This window comes from Anabas testudineus, chromosome 6 (genome assembly GCF_900324465.2).
Source record: "Anabas testudineus chromosome 6, fAnaTes1.2, whole genome shotgun sequence".
NCBI lineage: Eukaryota > Metazoa > Chordata > Actinopteri > Anabantiformes > Anabantidae > Anabas > Anabas testudineus.
Genome location: NC_046615.1, coordinates 7,889,254 through 7,909,386, shown reverse-complemented (window position 1 = coordinate 7,909,386; position 20,133 = coordinate 7,889,254). Strand labels below are relative to the sequence as shown.

The window sequence follows — 20,133 nt, the reverse complement described above, 5'->3', positions numbered from 1 at the left end:
TGTTTTTATAGAGTGAGGCTTTTTATAACCAGCTTCCGAACAAGGCAAAGTAATAGAAGCATCCGATACTGATTAATCCATCAGACCTCTGCACCTCATTCTGTAATATGAGACAAAAAAAAAAACAGTGCACCTTTAATGTTCACCATGACAATAATAAAAAAAAGACACCATAAAACCACAGTGAGACAAAGTGGAAGCTCGCTTTACTTATCCACAATTTACACTCCTATTCTGTTGTGCTTTTCACCTCAGTATACGACTTTATAGACACAGTCCAGCGGTAATGTTCCTTCTGTAGAGATCATTCTGCTGTAACTGCACGCCTCTGGAGACTGTTTCTTTTCTTACAATTCTGGCTGTCTGCATCGCCCCTGAAATGGCACACCAGATGTTTTCTGGTGGAAAGAAAGTACAGTTTTATATAAGTCAACTGTCAACTTACTGGCTACTCAAGTGAGCCCTCTGGGTGACCTGAGCGTCAGCAGGAAGGGGCTGCTGGAGCAGGCATCCACAGGACCCAGTGAGTACTGATAATTACTGTCACTGACGTAGTGGGACATTCAGCGTTTAGCCAGCAGCTGTAGGACTTTGGTAGTGACTTATGTGTGAATGTCAGTAGGATTAGGCAATGTTTCCATGTTGCTAAGCCCCTAATACTTCATCTTGTAGTTTTTGAACATACATTCATACATTTCCCACACTTTGTTAAAGGAAAGCGTTTGGAAAACAGTCCACACAGTCTTTGCTGTTTTAACTCACAAAACACCTTTCCGCTGGATCTGTGAGCGATTTCTATTCATTTTTTAACTAATTTGTAGCATTAGTATGTTGAGCTGTTCAGTTTTTCCTATAATTTGGTGCAAACCACGTATAAAGCAAAACAGTTGAGCCTAAGCAGGCCTCATCTGGTGCGTCCACACTTTTCCGGCAGTGGAGAAAATTATCGGCTAATGTGCGTCCTAGGTGTTCTTAGCTCTAATGGCAATTTGTAAAGAAAATTACATTTATTCATGTTTGTTTTAGTTAATGTGTAAACACATTACTGGAGCCAATCTTAAAGAAAGCCCCGAGATTGCAGCAGCCTCCTCAGGAATGTCTGCACTCTTCTTCAAAGAGGTTCACATGGAAGCAGCAAGACCTTGAACTTCCTGTGAACTAATGTTTCTGCGGGGTTTGTGAGAGAACGCATTGCCACTATAGGTGCCCTGCCTCTCGACTGGGTGCTGTGTACTGACTTAATGAATCTGTGAACCCAATAATGTCACGTGGCTATAGGTCAGACTCCTTTTGAAGTGAGAAAAATAAGAGTGGTTTGCATTTCTCAGCAGATTAGACTGCTGATAAATGATTTTCCCATCAAGACAGAGTAGCTTTGATGAATGACTAATTCCAAATGAGTGACAGGTACGGACCGACGCGTGTGTGAAGGACAGTGCAGGTTAACATTAAGACACACTTGATGTGCTAGTGATGTGTTGAATGTAAATACCAGAACTAAATAATGTCTAATCCAGGAAACACAACTTATATATAAGATGTGACAGAATTTAATATTAATAATAATTGTTTTTATAATTACTGATCCACAGTATATATGAAAAGCTACAATCTTATGGATATCATGGTGCTTTTTTTATCTTTAAGGGTCAGAGCTTCTCAGTATGTATTTGTGACAGCTTATTGTTTAGTTTATATGAAGGTTTATATGCATAACGCGATGTCAGAACAGTGGTAGTGAAGGTCAAAGCGTAACATCATGCATATGTATATTCACGCGTATGGAATCATAGAAAACCTTTGCATTGTTTTTATTGCTACCGTCTGTGGCAGATACGCTTGCTCAGTTTAGAATTCCTCACATTCCTTTCAAATATCAAAATCTCTAAAATAACATATACAAATTTTCTATTAGGTTGATTTTTCTTGCAAGTGCCTGCACACACCGAGTACAGCAACCTATTCCTCTATCTCCCCCTACAGACCGTTTCTGGTGCTGCCTCCTCTGATGGAGTGGGTACGTGTGGCCGTGGTTCACACTGAACACAGGCGCAGCTTCTCCGTGGACAGCGATGATGTTCGGCAGGCTGCCAGACTGCTGCTGCCCGGAGTGGACTGTGAGCCCCGCCAGCTCCGGTACGGCTGTAAGCAGCGTACTTGCCTTCAGGCTGCAGAGAATGTGAACTCGCAGACAAGCACACACATCAGAGACACACGGAAGAAAAGTCCCCTAAACTCAGACCCTGTGTGGTGTTAAAAAATAAAACTCCCCAGGTGTTTAGGGAAAATATGGCACACTGCAAACGTTCCAAACAGTCACCTTGTGCTGTGAATCACTTTGTATGCTTTGTCCTTCAGAACGGATGACTGCTTCTGTGGCTCAAGGAAACTGGATGCTGCCTCTACTGAGGCAAAGTTCCTGCAGGACCTGGGTTTCCGTATGCTTAGCTGTGGACGAACAGACCTGGTGAAGCAGGCTGTCAGCCTGCTAGGGCCGGATGGTATCAACAGCATGAGCGAGCAGGTTAGAGACACAGTCAACATATTAAATAATGCATATGCAGGCACATTTACACTCTCACACACACGCACACACACACCAGCGCCGACACACACATACAGCACACAGCCTGTGGAGGAGAAAGTTTTGTTTGCTTGGTAAACTGCGGCTCTCTCACCTTTGAGTACTGTGCACTCCTGTGAGCAAAAAACAGTCATACATATTAAAGCTTATTCTGACGTATATTTCCTGCAGCTTGCCGATGAAGGAGCTCTTTATTATAGCATGACTAACCACTTACAGTACAGCAAATTAACAAGGGGACACTGCAAATGTAACTCATATGACTTGCCATGTGAGATCGACATTTAGTTTGGGGCCGAACTAAGCAGAAGTTATTGATTCATATAGTATCTTTCAAAACTCAGTAGTGCAACATTACGTTGTCAAATAAGTAAAGTATGAGTCATCCTGTTGTTTATGTTATTGGGTGCTTTAATGAAATGATGTATCTTTTGTAGGGGATGACCCCGCTGATGTACGCTTGTGTCCGTGGAGATGAGGCTATGGTACAGATGCTTCTGGATGCAGGAGCTGATATTAATAGGGAGGTCAGTGGTGATGAAGTTTCTTTTATTCTGTTGTCTAGAGTGAGGATAATTGTTGCAAAGACAAACAAACAACAGAATGGGGTCCTCGTTGCCTTTATCAGCGCATAATTTACTTTTTTTTTTTTTTAATTGCATCTTTCACAGTGCAATTTTATTTCAGAAGGATTTTAAAAGCATAGTCTTAGTATCATGTATCATTGTGTGTGTGTGTGTGTGTGTGTGTGTGTGTGTGTGTGTGTGTGTGTGTGTGTGTGTGTGTGTGTGTGTGTGTGTGTGCATTTAGGTAGCTTTTTGTGTCATTGAATTAGAGAAAAATGAACATGTCCAACCTCATCTCTCCCTCATCTGTTCTGACCTGTGTGTCATGTTGGTAAATGTATAAGATCTGAGGATCATGAGGCACTGACTGACCTGCCACCTTAGATGATTTGTAGCAGTATATAAACAGAGGGAAATAATGTGGTGAAGCTCACTTCTGTTTCAGTGTTTAGACAGTGTTTAAAACATGACGCAGACCTTTGTTTCTTTATCTGAACAAAAAAATGTTAATATGAGCAAACTGAATTTCTCAAAGTCTGCAGAGAATTGAGCTGGCGTCCTTTGACTCTGCAAAGACGTCAGAGAGGACGTTCAGTTAGAGTCTTGTGATCCTTGTCTTTGTTAGTCACCTCAGCAACAACATATCCCATCAGCCATTGTGTCAGAGTGGATTTGCTCTGCACCGTATTCATAACTTCTGGCCAAAGCACAAAGCACTGTCGACTAAAAAATAAAGCCCTTCAGATTTATTTTATGCATCTGTTGTGTTAGCAGATGATGGTATCTGCATGTGCACCTCTGACTCCCCTTTCCCCAAATCATCCTGAGAGAAAGGTATGCCTTGTGCTTTGTTTATGTGACTATGTCTCATGTATGTCGTGCTTCAATCTGGCTCATAGTTATTCATTGCAGCATAACCAGAGAGATGAGCATTAGAGAGGTCGGGTCAGAGCTCCATTAAAGAAAACCCACGGAGGAGGTTGAAGAGATTAGAGAGAAACTATTACAATGAGGCCTAACTAAACAGATCAATCTATTGTGTTCATTACAAGGCAAACACAGTAATCTGTCCCCACTCTCTCCTACTTGAAGCTGCTTGTCCTGTGCTCCGTAGGCCATGTAGAGGTTTTAATGGCTTCATATCTCTTTCCCTCACCCTTTCCTCCCTCCTACCTACCCATCCCACCTACCTGTGTCCCTTTCCCAGGTGCCAAACTCAGTGCACAAGCACCCCTCAGTCTTTCCCGAAACACGGCAGGCGACGTCCCTCACTTTCGCCGTGTTACACGGACATGTGCCTGTGGTGCAGGTAGTGACGTCCTTTCTCACCTGTGATTCTCTCATCGTGACCTCTCATTGTGCTTCACCTCATGGTTGGTCATCATTGTCATTTTTGTCATCAAAGCTTCTTGGTGGTGATGATGATAATGGTTCTCCACTATGAATTTTCACCTGTCTATCTTCTTTATTTTCATTTTTCTGAATTACTGAGATGCTATTTGTTTGATGTGCCACTTTAATCCTTGTATCATTAAAGGCGACATTTGCTCAGTCAATCTTTGGGTCTGAACATTTGCGTCGAACATGGCCTCTTCCTGTCAATTAACATTTTTGAGCAGATGGATCAGACTGCATTTAGGGATTAAAAAGTGGAAACACAGCAGCCTAATTGTTATCGAACTCATTTAACTAATTCAGTTTGCCCTCTAAATGCTCTGTCGATTGGATTTTGAATCATTAAATTCCACTGGTGATGATTCAGCCACTTCACAGTTTAATCTCTGAGGACATTAGATAAAAGACAGAATGAAGTCAAAAAGCTTACATTTGGAGTAGAAGTTATCAAGTGCATTGTCATTATGTCCTCATTCCCACTTTTGGCTTCCCAAGATATTCATTTGAAGTGCAAATAATTTTTCACCTTATTAGATGAGAGACCTTTGAGATTAACGAGCTTGTTGACATCATTCTCTCACTTACAGAAAATATTGTTCCCCAAAATATTTCTGGTGCATCATTTGTCAGTTAGAAATGTCTTTCTGCCAGAGGGTATGCAGTGTTACCATGTTAACTTTTGATATAAATAATAAATTAAACAGTCAAATAAATGAGTGAGACTGTTGATCTTGCTGTCAGATTGTTGCTCACAGTATCTTTTTTTGTTTAATCCTAATCCTACCTTCTCCCCCCTCCCCGTCCTGTGATGCCTTTCGCCGTCTCCATCTGAACTCTGCAGCTACTGTTGGATGCCAAAGCCAACGTAGAGGGGTCCCTGCAGGAAGGGATGGAGAACTACGCAGAGACCCCGCTGCAGCTGGCTGCTGCTGCAGGTACAGAGAAACACTGTAACTCCCCCATTGGCTTCCACCTGTCCAGCTTTAGTGTGCCATGCTGACAGCACCAGCTGCCCATCTTTAACTAGCTGATGACAACACCTGACTGTCAGCGTGGTCGCTGGATAACTCATGGCTTTAGAGTCGTAGTCTTCCTGGAAACTGTTAAAATAAAGGCAGATGCAAGACAAATGATTCTTGTTGTTGTCCTTCTCTCTGCTTAATCTTATTGGGTGTTTTCTGTATTTGAACTGGGCCAATTGTTTTTCATGCACAGGTAACTTTGAGCTGGTGAGTTTGCTGCTGGAGAGGGGGGCAGACCCCATGGTGGGAACCATGTACCGCAATGGCATCTCCACTGCGCCACAGGGAGACATGAACTCGTACAGCCTGGCAGCAGCTCACGGACACAGGTGGGTAATACGCACAGTCATGTTTAATCACAAATACACACATGGGTGAAAGAACATGATATGCACAAACAGCCCGGCCGGTTCAAACTGAGTATTCAGCAAATAATGTTGTTTATGCACAAACACACACTAAGCAGAGCATGTCCATGTCTAATTTTGATGTACTAGATAGTAGATTGTAAGCCTTTCAAGACAGGCAAGCATCTTTTCGCGCATAATAAGCTTTTTTCCTTTAGGCCTTTTTCGTTTGCAGCTATGCATATAACATTTCTTTATCCAACCATATCTGTAAATTAAAATCCCCCTTTATGCAGAAATAACTGTGAACTGTGATATACTTGCCAGTGGCAACTAATGATCATAACGCAAATGCTACTATACAAATGTATCTGTTTCCTCTAACATTGTAAAAGGAGAGGACTTTTATTTTCTATCTTGTGCTTCTTTCTTGTTTTTTCTTTTAGAAACGTGTTTCAAAAGCTGTTGTCCCATACCGAGAAGGGAAAAGCGGATGTCTTGTCCCTAGAGGAGATCCTGGCAGAAGGTTCAGAGCTGGAAGGTAGAAGTCCATCTCAGGTTGACCTGATTCGAACAGGGAAGGCCAAACTTAAGGCCCTGAAAGAAGCCATGTACCACAGTTCAGAACATGGACACGTAGACATCACCATAGATATAAGGAGCCTCGGTTAGTTGCTGTAAAAAATGTCTTAAACGCCACTTTATTTCTGCATGTTTGTATGTGTTTCATGCCTGGACTGTGTTTACGTCTCTCTCAGGGGTCCCCTGGACTTTGCACACATGGTTGGAGTCTCTGCGTACATGTTTCCATCAACACCGCCGGCCTCTGATCCAGGGTCTTCTAAAAGAGTTCAGCTGCATCGAGGAGGAGGAGTACACCGAGGAGCTCATCACACATGGGCTGCCTCTCATGTTCCAGATCCTCAGAGCCAGCAAGGTATCGCACTCTGTATCACCTGATAAATCACTTTGGTCTTTCATTTTTCTCATGTGTGACTTTAGTCCGGGTCATTGTTGCAAGATGAACGTTCATTGTGAGCTCTGTCTTCACAATGTTTACATCTTCATTCAGTACTTTAAAATACATCTGATTTGTTTACTGAGCTCCTTCGTGTGTGTCTGACATTAAATAGTCATGTTATCAGCTTCACAGACACTGACAGAGCCCCAGAGGCCTACTCAATATCAATTTCCTAAAATGATCATGATTTATGATATGCCCCCACTCTTCTCTGTTGCTTCTCATTAGATCAAGGCCGTGTCTCATTACTCAAGCTTACGATCCCCCAGCACATCATCGTCCCGTCTGGCACCTCTGTTTGTTTTGTCTTCTCTGCCTCGACTTAGCACTGCCTTGTCGGCATGTCAGCGCTGACATGAGAAATAAACACTCCAATAAAGTAGACCAGCAGAGACTGACATGCGTGTGCAGTTCCAAACGAAGTGTCCCCCTTGCTCACACACACACACACTTAGTCCATCCCAGCCTTCAGTGGATTGCTGCAGTGTCAGACTGTGTCACTGTCTTGGCTGATGTACAGTATAGTGGGGGGAGCGACCCTCATCTCTATATGGGCCTCAGGGATCCTCTGGTCACTGTTTTTGCCACCATGACATCAAGGTACCAGTCGTCCATCTTTCCTCTGCAACATAGTCTGCTAGCCTTGGCCTACTGAAACCTTCACTCAGCAATGTAGTTTATCTGTCTATCACACCTTGTGTCTGGCTAGTGAATGTGAAGGAAATTACACAAACATATATTTGTTCCTGGTGGAATAGGAAGCTGTTAAAGCTGGTTGTTGGCGTCATGCTTCACTGAAAGCCATCAGCCTGACTGCACATGTGGGGCTAATAGTGTTGCGCACCGCTGCTGCAGCCGAATGGCACTGCCGCTCCTTTCTGCTGTGGTTTTAGCAACATAAACACAAAAACACAAGTGGAAAGTTTGATGTGAGGGTAAGAAGCTTTCAGTCTTCTGTCTTTTTCCCCTTTTGTCACACTCCGGTAAGCTGTGGTCTGTTATAGTGTTGGTCTGTGTTGCCCATTGCATTAGTCTCTGAGGAACTGTGGGTGTAAGAAGTAAGATGCATCTGATTGCATTTCAAAAGAGTGAGATATTCATGAACATGTGGCTTAGTGGAACACGCTTCAATGCTAAACTTGATAAGAGTCTGCAGACGTTTAACCTCTCTCACTGTTCTCGTAATTGTGTTGGTCATGTTTGTGTAGGAGAGGAGTAAGTGCTTATGTTCTTGCATAACATGGAGTCCTGGCTGTTGGCTGAGCACTGCCCACCCAACCAGCTCTTCTCACCACCTAATGTCTTTTTGCTCTGTCTGTGTTTTGTCAGAATGAAGTGATCAGCCAGCAGCTCTCCGCAATCTTCACTCAGTGTTATGGCCCTTACCCCATCCCCAAACTGGCAGAGATCAAGAGGAAGCAGTCGTCACGCCTGGGTGAGGGGGGTGCCTTTGTCGTTTCGCTTTTGTTAATGAAAAATCTCACATTACGGCATTGCACAAATCACAGCACTGCACTGATGCGTATTTTTGATTCCACCGTGAGTAGTGCTGTATTCTCAATCTGCTGGGAAGAGCATGTGATGCCATCTAATGTTCAGGCGCTGCAATGGAAAAGGAAAAAAGTAAATTCCTGTGATGTGTAATTTAAATTCTGTCTGGAGTCGGTAGTAAGGTTACATTGTACACGCAGTTTGTATTTTGATGACAATCAGAAAAACATCAAGGTTTTCTGGCCATCTGTGATCTTTCAGATCCTCACTTCCTGAACAATAAAGAGATGTCAGATGTAACCTTTCTGGTGGAGGGGAAGCCGTTTTACGCCCACAAAGTCCTGCTCTTCACAGCTTCCAGCAGGTAATTGTACACGTCGACTTTCAAAATGCACAAGTACAAGAGATATGGATATACAGTAAATAGGACTCTGCTGGATGTGGTGACCTGTGGAGGGTCTGGATTGTGTAACTGGGCACATTTTAATAGGAGGAGGTATATAATTTATGCAAACCCATGTGTGTAGAGTTTCAGGTTTATCATAATCTATTTCAGTGTCAGTGTTGTGTTATTAAGATTTATTTCCATTGAACAATGTGAACATTTCCAATGTGAACAAAATACATAGGACTTATTCTTATCTCTGATGTGTTTGTATGACTTCTCTCTTTTCATGTACTTCTCTCTCTCAAGGTTCAAATCTCTTCTAGCAAACAGACCTTGTGGTGAAAACACATGCATTGAAATCAGCAATGTCAAATATCACATTTTTCAGGTAGCATAACTACTTTTATTAAGACAAACATTAAAATTACACTTAAATCACATAAACATTCTACATAATTCTGTTTATCCATTTCAGCTGGTTATGCAGTATCTCTACTGTGGAGGGACTGAAGCTCTGCACATCAGGAACACTGATGTTATGGAGGTAAAGTCCTGAAAGTTGCACTATATACTGTGAAAGAAGAAGCTCAAACTCTTTCTGCTATAACCCATTTCATGATCTCTAAGCTCACTGTGTAATCAATGTAACTTATAAGTTTTAATATTAGCTCATTAAAATGACTTGTGGTTTTGGTTGCAGCTTCTGTCTGCAGCCAAGTTCTTCCAGCTGGAGGCGCTACAGAGGCACTGCGAGATTATCTGCTCCAAGAACATCAACACAGAAACTTGTGTGGAGATCTACAGTCATGCCAAGGTCCAGGCAGAATTTAAAATCAATTTACAGAAAATGTATATGGAGCCTAGCTCCAAAGGTATACCATTATCAGCATACAAAAACAACAACTCTCACTGTTTCCTACAGTTTCTTGATGCTCCAGACCTGGCATCCTATATAGAGGGCTATTTCCTGAAGAACATGGTAATCCTGATCGAGTTGGAGCCGTTCAAGCAGCTGCTGTATGATGCACCTCCAGACAGCCCCAGCTGTGACATCCTGCAGGACCTGGAGAAAACCTTGGCCATCCGCATCCAGTCTATCCACTTGTCCTCCTCCAAGGGATCCATCGTCTGAGAAATGTCTGAAATTTCTGAACAAAGGCACAGAGAATATTTATCAGATGGCTATCAGGGACACGGCACTGTAATGAGATGTATCTGATTGACGGATTGTTTTAAGTAAAAGAAAAAGAAATAGGACTCATCAGCTGCAATCTTTGTCTCTGTGAAGCTCATCAGTTGCTAATATGCTTTGTGTTATCTGAGCACAGATGGGTACAAGTCTGTCTGTCTGCCTTGCTGTGTCGACTAGGAATTAACATACAATAACTGTCATAAGATAGTTGTATTATACCACAATTTGCCAATGACATATTGTAAATCACTGTAACAATGTCCCTTGTTCAGCGGGAATTCCTCAGCTAAGTAGTGCACTGTGTGTGTTAATCTGAAAAGATCAGGTGGGACTATGGAAGCTCAGAGGAATAGATGCAAGCACCTGCAGTCAGAGCATCTGACTTCAGATGCTTTATGTTATAAGCCATCAGTGCATCACTTCCTGGTTGTGAGAAAGAAGCGCTGCCTCATGTTGTGATTATTTGCTTAGACATATGGACTTGTACAGAGTAATGAATTTGTATAAATGTCAGTAACTTATAATTATCTGTGCTGATTACTCTTTAAAGCCAAACAACTGTCAAGAATCTATAATGTAAAACAGGGACTTTTGTCAGCTGACCTTCGACAACTGGCTGGGAAAAGACTTTTAATTTCTCCAGTACCATGTAAATATTGTTCATATAAAACAGAGCTATTGATAATGTAAGTTAATGTACATATATATATATATATATATATATATATAATATCCACAGATGTTTTCTCATGTGTCTTACTGTTGAGTATTGCTGTAAAAACAACAAGTTCATCTTTTAATATCTGTGTTGAATGTTGCATGTCAGAGGGGTGATGGTGTTTTGTTTTGGGTTTATCTTTCTTTTGATCTGTTGAAAGATTATGTTGAAAAGCTGCGTTCACGCTCTGTGAGACTAGTTTTGTCATCAGCATGGGTCACTATAAATGTGTAGCAGTCAAACGGTGTCGTCATTTCATGTGAGAGACTGTGAAACAACATAGCTTGTACTGGATATGTGTGTTGGGTATGCACTCACTGGCCACGTTATTAGGTACAGCTGTACAAGCTATGAATTCTACTGCAGACTGCAGTAGATTGTACAAATGAATATAAAGAGTTCTATGAATCCGCTCCCAGATTGTCCAGGTGCAGTCTCCAGCTCAAAAAGGCATCTATTATTCTGTTTCATATGAACTTTTGAAGGCCGTCCTGTTATTTTTTTGTTCTCTGCAGCTAAAAGGTTAGATCTCAGCTGGGAGGTGCTTTAATATGGCACCCAGCTGCTCACAAGCCAATACTGCGTTGGTTAAATAGCCTAAAATCACTGATAAAAGCAATTGAAGACGTACCTTATTCACAGCACACTCATTTTTGGAGGCCACAAACATGCTGTAGCCAAATCATTTTAATAGGCAAAAAGTTAACTCGCTTATTTTCATCTTCATCAATGGAAGTTTTGTGCTCTATAGAGTCATCCATGTTGGTCAATGCTAAAATGTTTTACTTACTCTTACAGTTTAAAGGGCAACATATCTTACAGTAAAGGAATAAGAAACATTAGGTCGACTAGTTGGAGAAAATTACCCTCAACTGTGCATCTACTGTAGCTGAACAGACAGGTTGTTGTTTGCTACTAATGTTTTCAGCTAAGCTAGTCTCAAATACCTCTAGATTACCAAATTACTCCAAAACCCTGGACCAATCAGTGCTCGGCATATGATTGAACACACCCATCTAAATGTGTGAGGACAAGAAAAGGAAAGATAAATTATAGCTGTGGCAAAAACCCTAATGAGTGCTAGTGTAAAGAAACAGGATGCAGTCCTATTGACCCTCAATTCTTCTTATTATTTACAGACATGCTGTGATGTATTTATGACTCGTCTCATTACTTTTTACTACATTTTGTCAGTAACTGTGTAAATTTAACAGATTATAGCAAATGTGGAATAAAGGCTTTTAAGTAAAAACCTATTGGTACGAGTAGAAAGACAGGATCAAAGCTGTGAACAGCTGAAGCCTTGTTCTGTTTTTTTTTTTTTTTATCGTCCACTCTTGAAAGAAGAAGGTAAAAGCAGAGCAGTGAGAACAATGTGTGCCGAACATCTGTACAGCTGCTGTCCATAAGACGCAGCTGATTCTTACTTTGTATCTGGTTAAAATAACCATTAGATGACATTTGATTTTGTTGTAGTCATTTTTGCCCCAGGATCAGTGACACTCAATTGCCAACATGATACTGATATAAATTTTTCTTGATGTGACTTTTGTAGATGTCAAATTAGTTAAAGTAAACAAACTAGCGCAGACATATTTTTGTAACTTTCAGGTTCTGAACTGAATTATTTCTTGTCTAATTGGTGATTATCCTCTTTTCCTCTTTGGTGTTGCACTATATGTTTCTCTCTTTGAATGTGCATGATATTTGCAGACTGTGTGTGTGTGTGTGTGTGTGTGTGTGTGTGTTGGGGCTGAGACATTACAATGGCCATAGACATGGTGACAGCAGTTGTTAAGGAGTCACTATGGTTACCGGCGCCCAGGAACAATGTTAAGCAGGGCATGCGTCGCTGTGTTAGAGGCTGAATGGAGTCCTGAGGTGCACATACATGTACATGCTCATACGCTGACACAATAAACACAAGATGTCGTAAATCCAGCGTTTACTCCTGAATGAGCAGCTGGGAAATTCTTATTTGGAGCGCAAATTATCCATCATCAGATTAGCTGTGTCAGACAAGAGACCATGTGATTAAGTCATGGACATGTCTCTGTTGCCTCTCTTTTCTAAAGCACTGCTGGGCATCTTAATTTACTGGGCTGTGAACTGCAAGTAGCACACCAAGAGAAGGTGTGAGGGGAGGTGTGCAGGGGGATGGTACACAAGCAGAAAGCAGCTGTTTGACACTGGACCTGATGGAATTTGTGGGTTTGTGGTCGTTTTATTTCTTGCTCTGAAGTGGAATTTCTAAACACATACGTTGTGTGTTGCCATGTGCACAGTTCTCTCAGTTTTGTGAGTGAATCAATGCGCGGTTTTGTGTTGTGGGAGAGCAAAGAGGAGGGTGAAAAAAGGGGGTTTGCCCTAGTAACTCTGTCCCCAGCTCGAGCCCCTTCGTCCTCCCCTTGTTGTCATGCACAGGCGTTCTTCCTTTTGGCACAACGTAGGCTGGCAGCACAAGAGCCATGTGTTTTAGCTCCACGCTTTGAAGGCCTCAAAAAAAAAAAAAACTTTTCAGAAACACAGCGTAAAGGGAGAGAGAGTAGGAAAAAAAAGGAGGACAGTGGGGGAGAAACAGAGTGCAAGTGTGAGGGAGAGAGAGAGCGAGAGGCAGAAGGGGCTGCAGACAAAAACAAGTTGTCTCCAATGTGGTGGTTTGATCTCAGTGGTTGAATGAGACCTTCGTTGAACAGTATTTAGAAGTTCTGCAAGAGACTCAGCACAACAACAGGTGAGTGTGGAAGGAGAAATATGTGAAAAGAAGCAGCGACAAAGAGAAAGATGGAGCTTCTCTTGGCTTTAGCAAATGAAAAAGGAGGGGGTTGTTTTTGTATCGCTGCAGGATGAGTAGTAGACTTTTTTGTTTTTTAGTTTAATGCACTTTCCATTGATTTTTCCTTCAGGTCTCATGTTGGAATACTCTATTCATGTGGAGATAATAATGTTGATTTCACTTGTTGCCCTCTTGTTACATCTTTTCCCTGTTTCCCAGTAGCTGTAATACCATCCCGAGTAAATCACCACCTGTTTCAGTGATGCAGCGTGAGGAACTATCAGCCAGAGAGGAGTTCACCTACAGCCACATGCCCACTCTGGAGAGGGATGGCGGGACCCTGGGACGACGGGGAGACAGGGGAGCAGAGAGAAAGCCAGACAGGGGGGAGCGGGATAGACCTGAGCGGGACAGCTACACAGTGGACGTGAGGGCCAGTGACCTGCAGCTGGCCCAGCCGGAGCCTCTAAAGCACCCATGCTTCAGCTACAGGGCCTGGCTCTACAGCGTCCTCATAGGGGTGAGAGGATAGATGATCAGGGAGAGTTTCAAAGGAGACACACTACAGGATTGACCTATTTTCATCCATAACACACAAATGAAAAGTTTGGGGTTATCCTCTTGTGATCAGAGGAGCATCCCAACCTTAAAAGTTTGAGTGCAATGGCAACAAGAAATCTTGATTTGTGTTTCCACATTTATGGGAAAGAAACCTGGTACAACTCCCAAAACTTTTAAAAGTACATAGGAATTCATCAGGAGTTTGTCTTTGAACATGCACATTGTGTTATATTTGAGACAGACTTAAGTATGAGAGTGAGGGAGATGGTGAAGGCATTCTTGTGCAGCCTTACCTGTTGAATGCATTTATGAATGTCTGTGTTGTATTTGCATATTTGCATGCATATCTGTGTGTGTGTGTGTGTGTGTGTGTGTGTTTGTGTGTGTGTTTGTGTGTGTGTGTGTGTGTGTGCGTTCAGGGGAGTCTGCTCATCACATCCGGCTTCTCTCTGTACCTGGGAAACCTGTTTCCTGTTGCCATGGACTACCTGCGCTGTGCCGCAGGCTCTGTAAGTGTCCATCATGTAAACAGTCACTTTCATATGCTGATACTGCCTCGCTACCTCACACATTACTTAGATTAAAATTAGATTACACTGTCATGTGAAGCACATAATTTTCAGATACCATCTGCCAGGCAGATCAGCGCAGCAGCTCATTTGTTGCCATTCTTCACAGGGCCTCCCTGCAGCGATCGCTAGCTTTGCCATTGCCAAGAACAGACAGGTTGCAGTGAGTAAACAGTGAACATGCTAGAGATGATTAAGATTATGTTTTAATTGATTTTTAATTAACGTTCTGTGAAGCAATTTTTGGCCAGGTTTGATACTAATGCAGGTGCCACGTTGTCTTGTTGCTTGTTTTTTTCAAGGTGTCAGATTTCCAGGTGGTGTACGTGTCCACGTTTGCTGTGACAACCACTTGCCTGGTTTGGTTTGGTTGTAAACTGGTCCTGAACCCTTCAGCCGTCAATGTAAACCGTTCCTATTAACACAATGAACAAATATGCAATATAAACAAATGCATGATAGCATATGATGAATTTTTCACAATTGATTTTCTCACACTGTAGCTCTGCTCGTCCTTCTGCTCTGTTTTCTCAGATCAACTTTAACCTCATCTTGATGATTTTGCTGGAGGTGCTGATGGCCAGCACTGTCATCCTGTCAGCCCGCTCCGCAGAGGATTGCTGCTGCCATAGAAAGGTGTGTGTATGTGCATGGCTGTGTGTGTGTGTGTGTGTGTGTACATGCATGAATGATTGATTGCTCTTGTTCCCTCAACTGCCCTCTTGCTCTCCCTCCAGCTTTCACTCTTCCATCCTAACTCACATCAATCTTTCCATCTGTCTTCCAGCCAGTGACGTATGACAGACCTGTGGTTATAACGCCCGCAGTCTTCCCAACTCGACTCCTCAAGGCATATTCTGTGAGTTGTTTTCTTTGCATACATTACACGCCCGTTCCAAAAGTGTCGAAATGTCACGTTCAATCATGAACGTCTCTAATAGGTCATAGAAGTGATTGTGGGAATCTCTGCTGTATTTGGAGGCATTATTGCCCTGAACATGGACGCTTTGCTACCTGGCCCCTACTTGTCTGTCACATTTTTCTGGATCCTCGTGGCTGTAAGTTTTTCTTCACTAAAACTCTTTCATCACAACAGAGATTGCACTTCAAAATGCTAACTTGGATTATGTTCATCACTGATCTGATCTTTAATCCTTTGCAGTGTTTTCCCAGTGCTATAGCAAGTCATGTGGTGTCAGAATACCCCAACAAATGTCTGGTGAGTGCCAAACAACAGTATAGCTGTTGTATAACCTGTACTACACAAAGAATATAGACTGTCAGTCTCCAATGATATCTTGATGTGTAATGCTCTCCAGTAGGTCTCTAAGGGTTTGTTGCCTTTTTCATAGACCGCTTTTCACATTGTAGTCTCTAAACCTTGAAATACTCTTGGATTTAAGTGGTCACTGTGGACTCAATCTGTTTAGCTTTTACTTTAAATACTAATCCCCATTAATTATAACCAAATCTCTCTGTTATAAAAGCTAAGTCTCTTTCCTTTTTCTTTCTGGCTCTAACAACCTTTTATCCTCTCCTCTCCGTTCCTCTGTTTTCTCTCTTCCTGGTGTCTCCCAGGTGGAGGTGCTGATTGCCATCAGCAGTGTGACGTCTCCCCTGCTCTTTTCTGCCTCCGGCTTCCTCTCTTGCAGTGTGATCAGCATTATTGAAATTTTTCTGCATGACGTGCCCACAGCCAAGGTGAGTCTAATTAAGTGAAAATGCACCGGTGATATGCAATGTGTTTGTTTTACCTCATTTAGCACAAATAATAAAGTTTGTATAATTTTGTGTAAAGAAATTTAACTTGGATTCATCTCATTTGATCTGTGTGGGGCTGTGTGTTCCAGCAATCCTACGACATCCTGTTGCTGATTCTGATGGTGCTGCTGCTTGTGCAGGCAGTTCTAACGTCAGCCACTGTGGTGCACTGTGCCTCCTACAAGAGTCAGCTCCGCATGGGGGCTCCAGAGTGCAATGACAGCATGCACAGCCATTTCTGTGAGGTAAGGCAGGTAGAGTTTTCCTCCGTTTGTCCGTCTCCCCACCTTTGAAGAAATAATTGTGAATATGGAAATCTGATAATTACTGTTCTGATTCAGGTGTTCACCTCATTAGCTATGCACACAAAAAATGGCATTTAAATAAAATGAATGACCGAGTCACGGATGCAAAAATGATGCTGAGCTGCTCATTCTTCACACATCATTTATTTCAAAATAGTCACCTTCATCCTCCCACATCCCTCTTCTTCTCCCCTTTCCTGTTTTACTTCCTCAGCAGCAAACACCCAATGGAACGCTGCAGGACTTCGACAAGGACAGAGCCTGGAAGGCAGTCGTGGTTCAAATGGCCCAATGAAAAGCCCTCGAGTACATTTAACAAAAAGTAGAAAAAGAAAGAGAAACAACTTTGGAAGCTGCAGAGACAGAGTGAGAACGTCAGATGAAATAAAAAGATGTATTCACAGGAAACAAGGGGGGGGGGATTGAAAGATAAGTAATCAATGAAAAAAACAAACAAAGACAATGTAAGAATATAATTTTTTTGTTTGTTTTTGTTTTAAATATTTGCATAGATAATGCTCCAAGCACTTTTCTTTGATGTACATGTTCTAGGTTTTTATAAATGTGGCCTACTTACTGTAGTCAGGAGCGATATATGAGTATATATTAATATATAAAGACACCATTACTGTAGTAGTGCAGTAATTGTACTGTTACTGTAGGTACAATCATCAGTGAATCATGTAATCCAGTGTTCAGTAATACACAAATGCTCTGAGCACTCAGAATAAACACAAAGGTTTATGGTGTGTCCAAATGTTTAACACAGTATATGCATACTGGTTTTAATAGATATTGCAAGTTGGTCAGCTATATTGTCAAAGTTGCACTGTAGCATTAAAAACAAATCATTTTGTATAGGATTACACCTACAGTATATCTAACTCAGTAGCCCCTATGAGCTGCAAAAAAATTGTCTAAAAAAAATAATAAATATATGTGCTACATAACTTACACGTGCTGTGTCGTGTCACCTGACTGTATTACAGTAGAAGGAAACATCTTCCTTAGATGTTAAAGGTCCTAAAACAGGAAGCATGTTTACATTTGCAGTACAGTTCTCATTAAGGGGATTATTTTATGCCCAAGATGCATATAGCCAGAGGCCCAAAGCTGGAGGTACACCTATGTTTGCATGTTAATTGCTAGTGAAATGTCTAGGTCGGTGTTCAATTGTCTTTTTTCTCTTTTTCAAAATGCTGCATTGAATGACTTAAAGTGTTGTGGAAATCTAAACTATCTGTTCTGGCATCCTACACCCAGTAAGTACACTGCCCCACGGTCTACAGTCTAATGTAATGCGAAAACAAATAATCTACCATCAAGTCTATTTTGATGCCTAACCTCTCTGTTTTTATACTGTCTTAAAACACAGGGACTTGAATGGAGTTTTATATATGTATGTATGGGCTATTATACAGTACACAGTATGTGTTTTTTTACACAGATGCTGTTGTACTGAACTGTATATGTAGTTATATGCATGAGTATTTCTAACAATCTGCTGACTTTATGCACAGTGGGTAACATTTCATTAAATTCACTACAACATTAACAACTAGAATAAAAACGGACCACTGGAAATTTATGGCAGAGCTGTTGTTTTGAAATGTATGTGTTTCTTTTGTCCTCCCCAAAGGCTGTTGCATTCTTTTGCATTTTTCATCCTGACAGGAGGCAGGAAGCTGCATCACATCTCATACATGAACATCACCAAGATCTCAGCAGCAAACAGAGAGAGAGAGAGAGAGAGAGAGAGAGAGAGAGAGAGAGAGAGAGAGAGAGACTATATTTGGAAACAAACGTAGTGAGGAGCGGTTTCCCTAACCGGCAGAAACCGGCTTGGGGAAAAACTGACTTGTCGGTCCAGCAGCTGACGAACATCGGGGGCGCGCTCACCGGGAGAGCCAGAGGGTGCTGGAGCCCACAGGCTGCAGCTCCATGCGCTGCTGTGATGATGAGAATCTGGGTCATTATCAGACAACACGTCTAACAACTGTAGAGAGTTATACTTTAATAAACCTAGTAATTTAGTCATGCTCTCTGTAATATACAAGTGCAATTAAAAGATGAGAGTTGTCGGTCTGTGTTGGGTTTATCATGCACCTGCTTTTTTTTTTTCCATGCTCATAAAAGTGAGCTCCGACGCTCACCACACCCACTGGGTTTAAATGTCATTCACTGGTAGCGTGTGTGTGGCCAGTCCCATTGATGGGCAGGCTGGATGAACCTATCAATGTGAAAGCAAAAGCCTCTCCGTGCCTCGTAGTTTGTTTGTAGACAGAAGGGAAAGGAGGATTTGATTAAAGATAGACGCTGTGTGGTTATTCACAAAAATCTTATAGACAACTCCCAAACAGTGGAGATAGTTCCTTAGATTTGGTGCAACAGCAAAATATTGTGTATTTCACCATCGCTGGAGCAAAACTGTAATTCATACAGGTCTAAATATGCAATATTTTAATGACAAACCTGCAGACATGCAAATGATATTCTTAATTCTTAATTTGGATACGTGCAGCATAACTCCCCCCCCGTCGAATAGCTGTGCCCTTGTGAGTCACGCTCCCAGTCCTGCGTTAACTCAGTTAACCGCAGGGAGAAGATGATGTGATGAACTAGAGAATCTCAATGTGTTATCTCATCTCTTGTTTCCGAGGAAGAGGCAGGCCAGGGAGGGGAGAGGAGGAGAGAGGAGAGGAGTTGAGTTGGGTGGAAGGGTGGGGGGGGGGGGGGGGTGGAGGCGGAACAAACCGGTGTTCTCGGATACATGCTGTAGCTGCTCGCCCGCACTGCAGATTAACTCTTCCTGTGCCGGCAGATGCAGCGAGACATGGTGAGTGAATTTCTGTCGTTTTACCCCTCTGCATGCTCGCATCTCCTTTATTTATTTAGCTTCCAGAGGAGGAAGAGTGCTGTTTGCAGCGTTAGTGTCGCCAACTGACAGCTGGTGCGGGTGCTGAGCATCTTAGAGGAGCTCCTTGTCGCTCCTGCACTGACACACACACACACACACAGACAGAGAGACACAGGGTAAAAGCACACACACTCATTCACTCAATCACTCTCTCTCTCTCACACACACACACACACACACACACACACACAGTCAGTCGTTTCACTTGCTGCTTAGCAGGTCGTCCCCGGCTGGCTACCCGGGAGCTATCCACTGCTCCGGTGCTGAAACGCGTCGTCTTGTGCAGGCAGCCGCGACTCACTGCATGGCAAATGAATCAGGAGTCTGATGGAAGTCCTCCCGGTTGCGATTCTCCCAGTGTCCTGGAGACAGCAGTGAGAAGTGTCTTAGCTCAAGAGAAGCTAACTAGGACATGATGATCTTCTCACCCTAACTAAATGTTCCTGCAGTGTCCCCACAGTGAGCTCGGATACTTATGTGAGAATGCACTGAAGACACTTGTTCTGCTGTCTAAGATAGT

General features: G+C 42.4%; 2 protein-coding genes across 6 annotated transcripts in view; both read left to right on the top strand.

Annotated features, from left to right (window-relative positions):
* Positions 1–11,091, top strand: part of btbd11b (BTB (POZ) domain containing 11b) — a 53,049-nt gene extending 41,958 nt beyond the window's left edge. Inside the window, exons 4-17 of one of the 2 annotated variants that reach the window (XM_026365918.1) lie at positions 1,984–2,136; positions 2,359–2,524; positions 3,022–3,111; positions 4,358–4,459; positions 5,387–5,480; positions 5,761–5,896; positions 6,361–6,581; positions 6,673–6,851; positions 8,265–8,370; positions 8,688–8,790; positions 9,121–9,202; positions 9,290–9,358; positions 9,515–9,628; positions 9,737–11,091. In XM_026365918.1, the coding sequence (XP_026221703.1) occupies positions 1,984–2,136; positions 2,359–2,524; positions 3,022–3,111; positions 4,358–4,459; positions 5,387–5,480; positions 5,761–5,896; positions 6,361–6,581; positions 6,673–6,851; positions 8,265–8,370; positions 8,688–8,790; positions 9,121–9,202; positions 9,290–9,358; positions 9,515–9,628; positions 9,737–9,946 (1,825 nt within the window). In that variant the 3' untranslated portion in view covers positions 9,947–11,091. The remainder of the gene's footprint in view (positions 1–1,983; positions 2,137–2,358; positions 2,525–3,021; positions 3,112–4,357; positions 4,460–5,386; positions 5,481–5,760; positions 5,897–6,360; positions 6,582–6,672; positions 6,852–8,264; positions 8,371–8,687; positions 8,791–9,120; positions 9,203–9,289; positions 9,359–9,514; positions 9,629–9,736) is intronic. The other variant, XM_026365919.1, reaches the window with a different exon arrangement.
* A 1,703-nt stretch (positions 11,092–12,794) lies between these two features.
* Positions 12,795–17,062, top strand: mlc1 (modulator of VRAC current 1). Of its 4 annotated transcripts, none has more exons than XM_026365922.1 (12): positions 12,795–13,458; positions 13,723–14,020; positions 14,481–14,570; positions 14,740–14,793; positions 14,933–15,034; positions 15,165–15,266; positions 15,418–15,489; positions 15,572–15,688; positions 15,793–15,849; positions 16,209–16,331; positions 16,481–16,636; positions 16,911–17,062. In XM_026365922.1, exons 2-12 carry the CDS (start codon positions 13,763–13,765, stop codon positions 16,989–16,991), a joined length of 1,212 nt encoding a protein of 403 aa, XP_026221707.1. In that variant the 5' UTR covers positions 12,795–13,458; positions 13,723–13,762; the 3' UTR covers positions 16,992–17,062. The 4 variants fall into 4 exon arrangements, with proteins under 4 accessions (XP_026221707.1, XP_026221706.1, XP_026221709.1 ...); XM_026365921.1 differs by having other exon boundaries at positions 13,720–14,020; XM_026365924.1 differs by having other exon boundaries at positions 12,795–14,020; positions 16,914–17,062.
* The last annotated feature ends 3,071 nt before the right edge of the window (positions 17,063–20,133 follow it).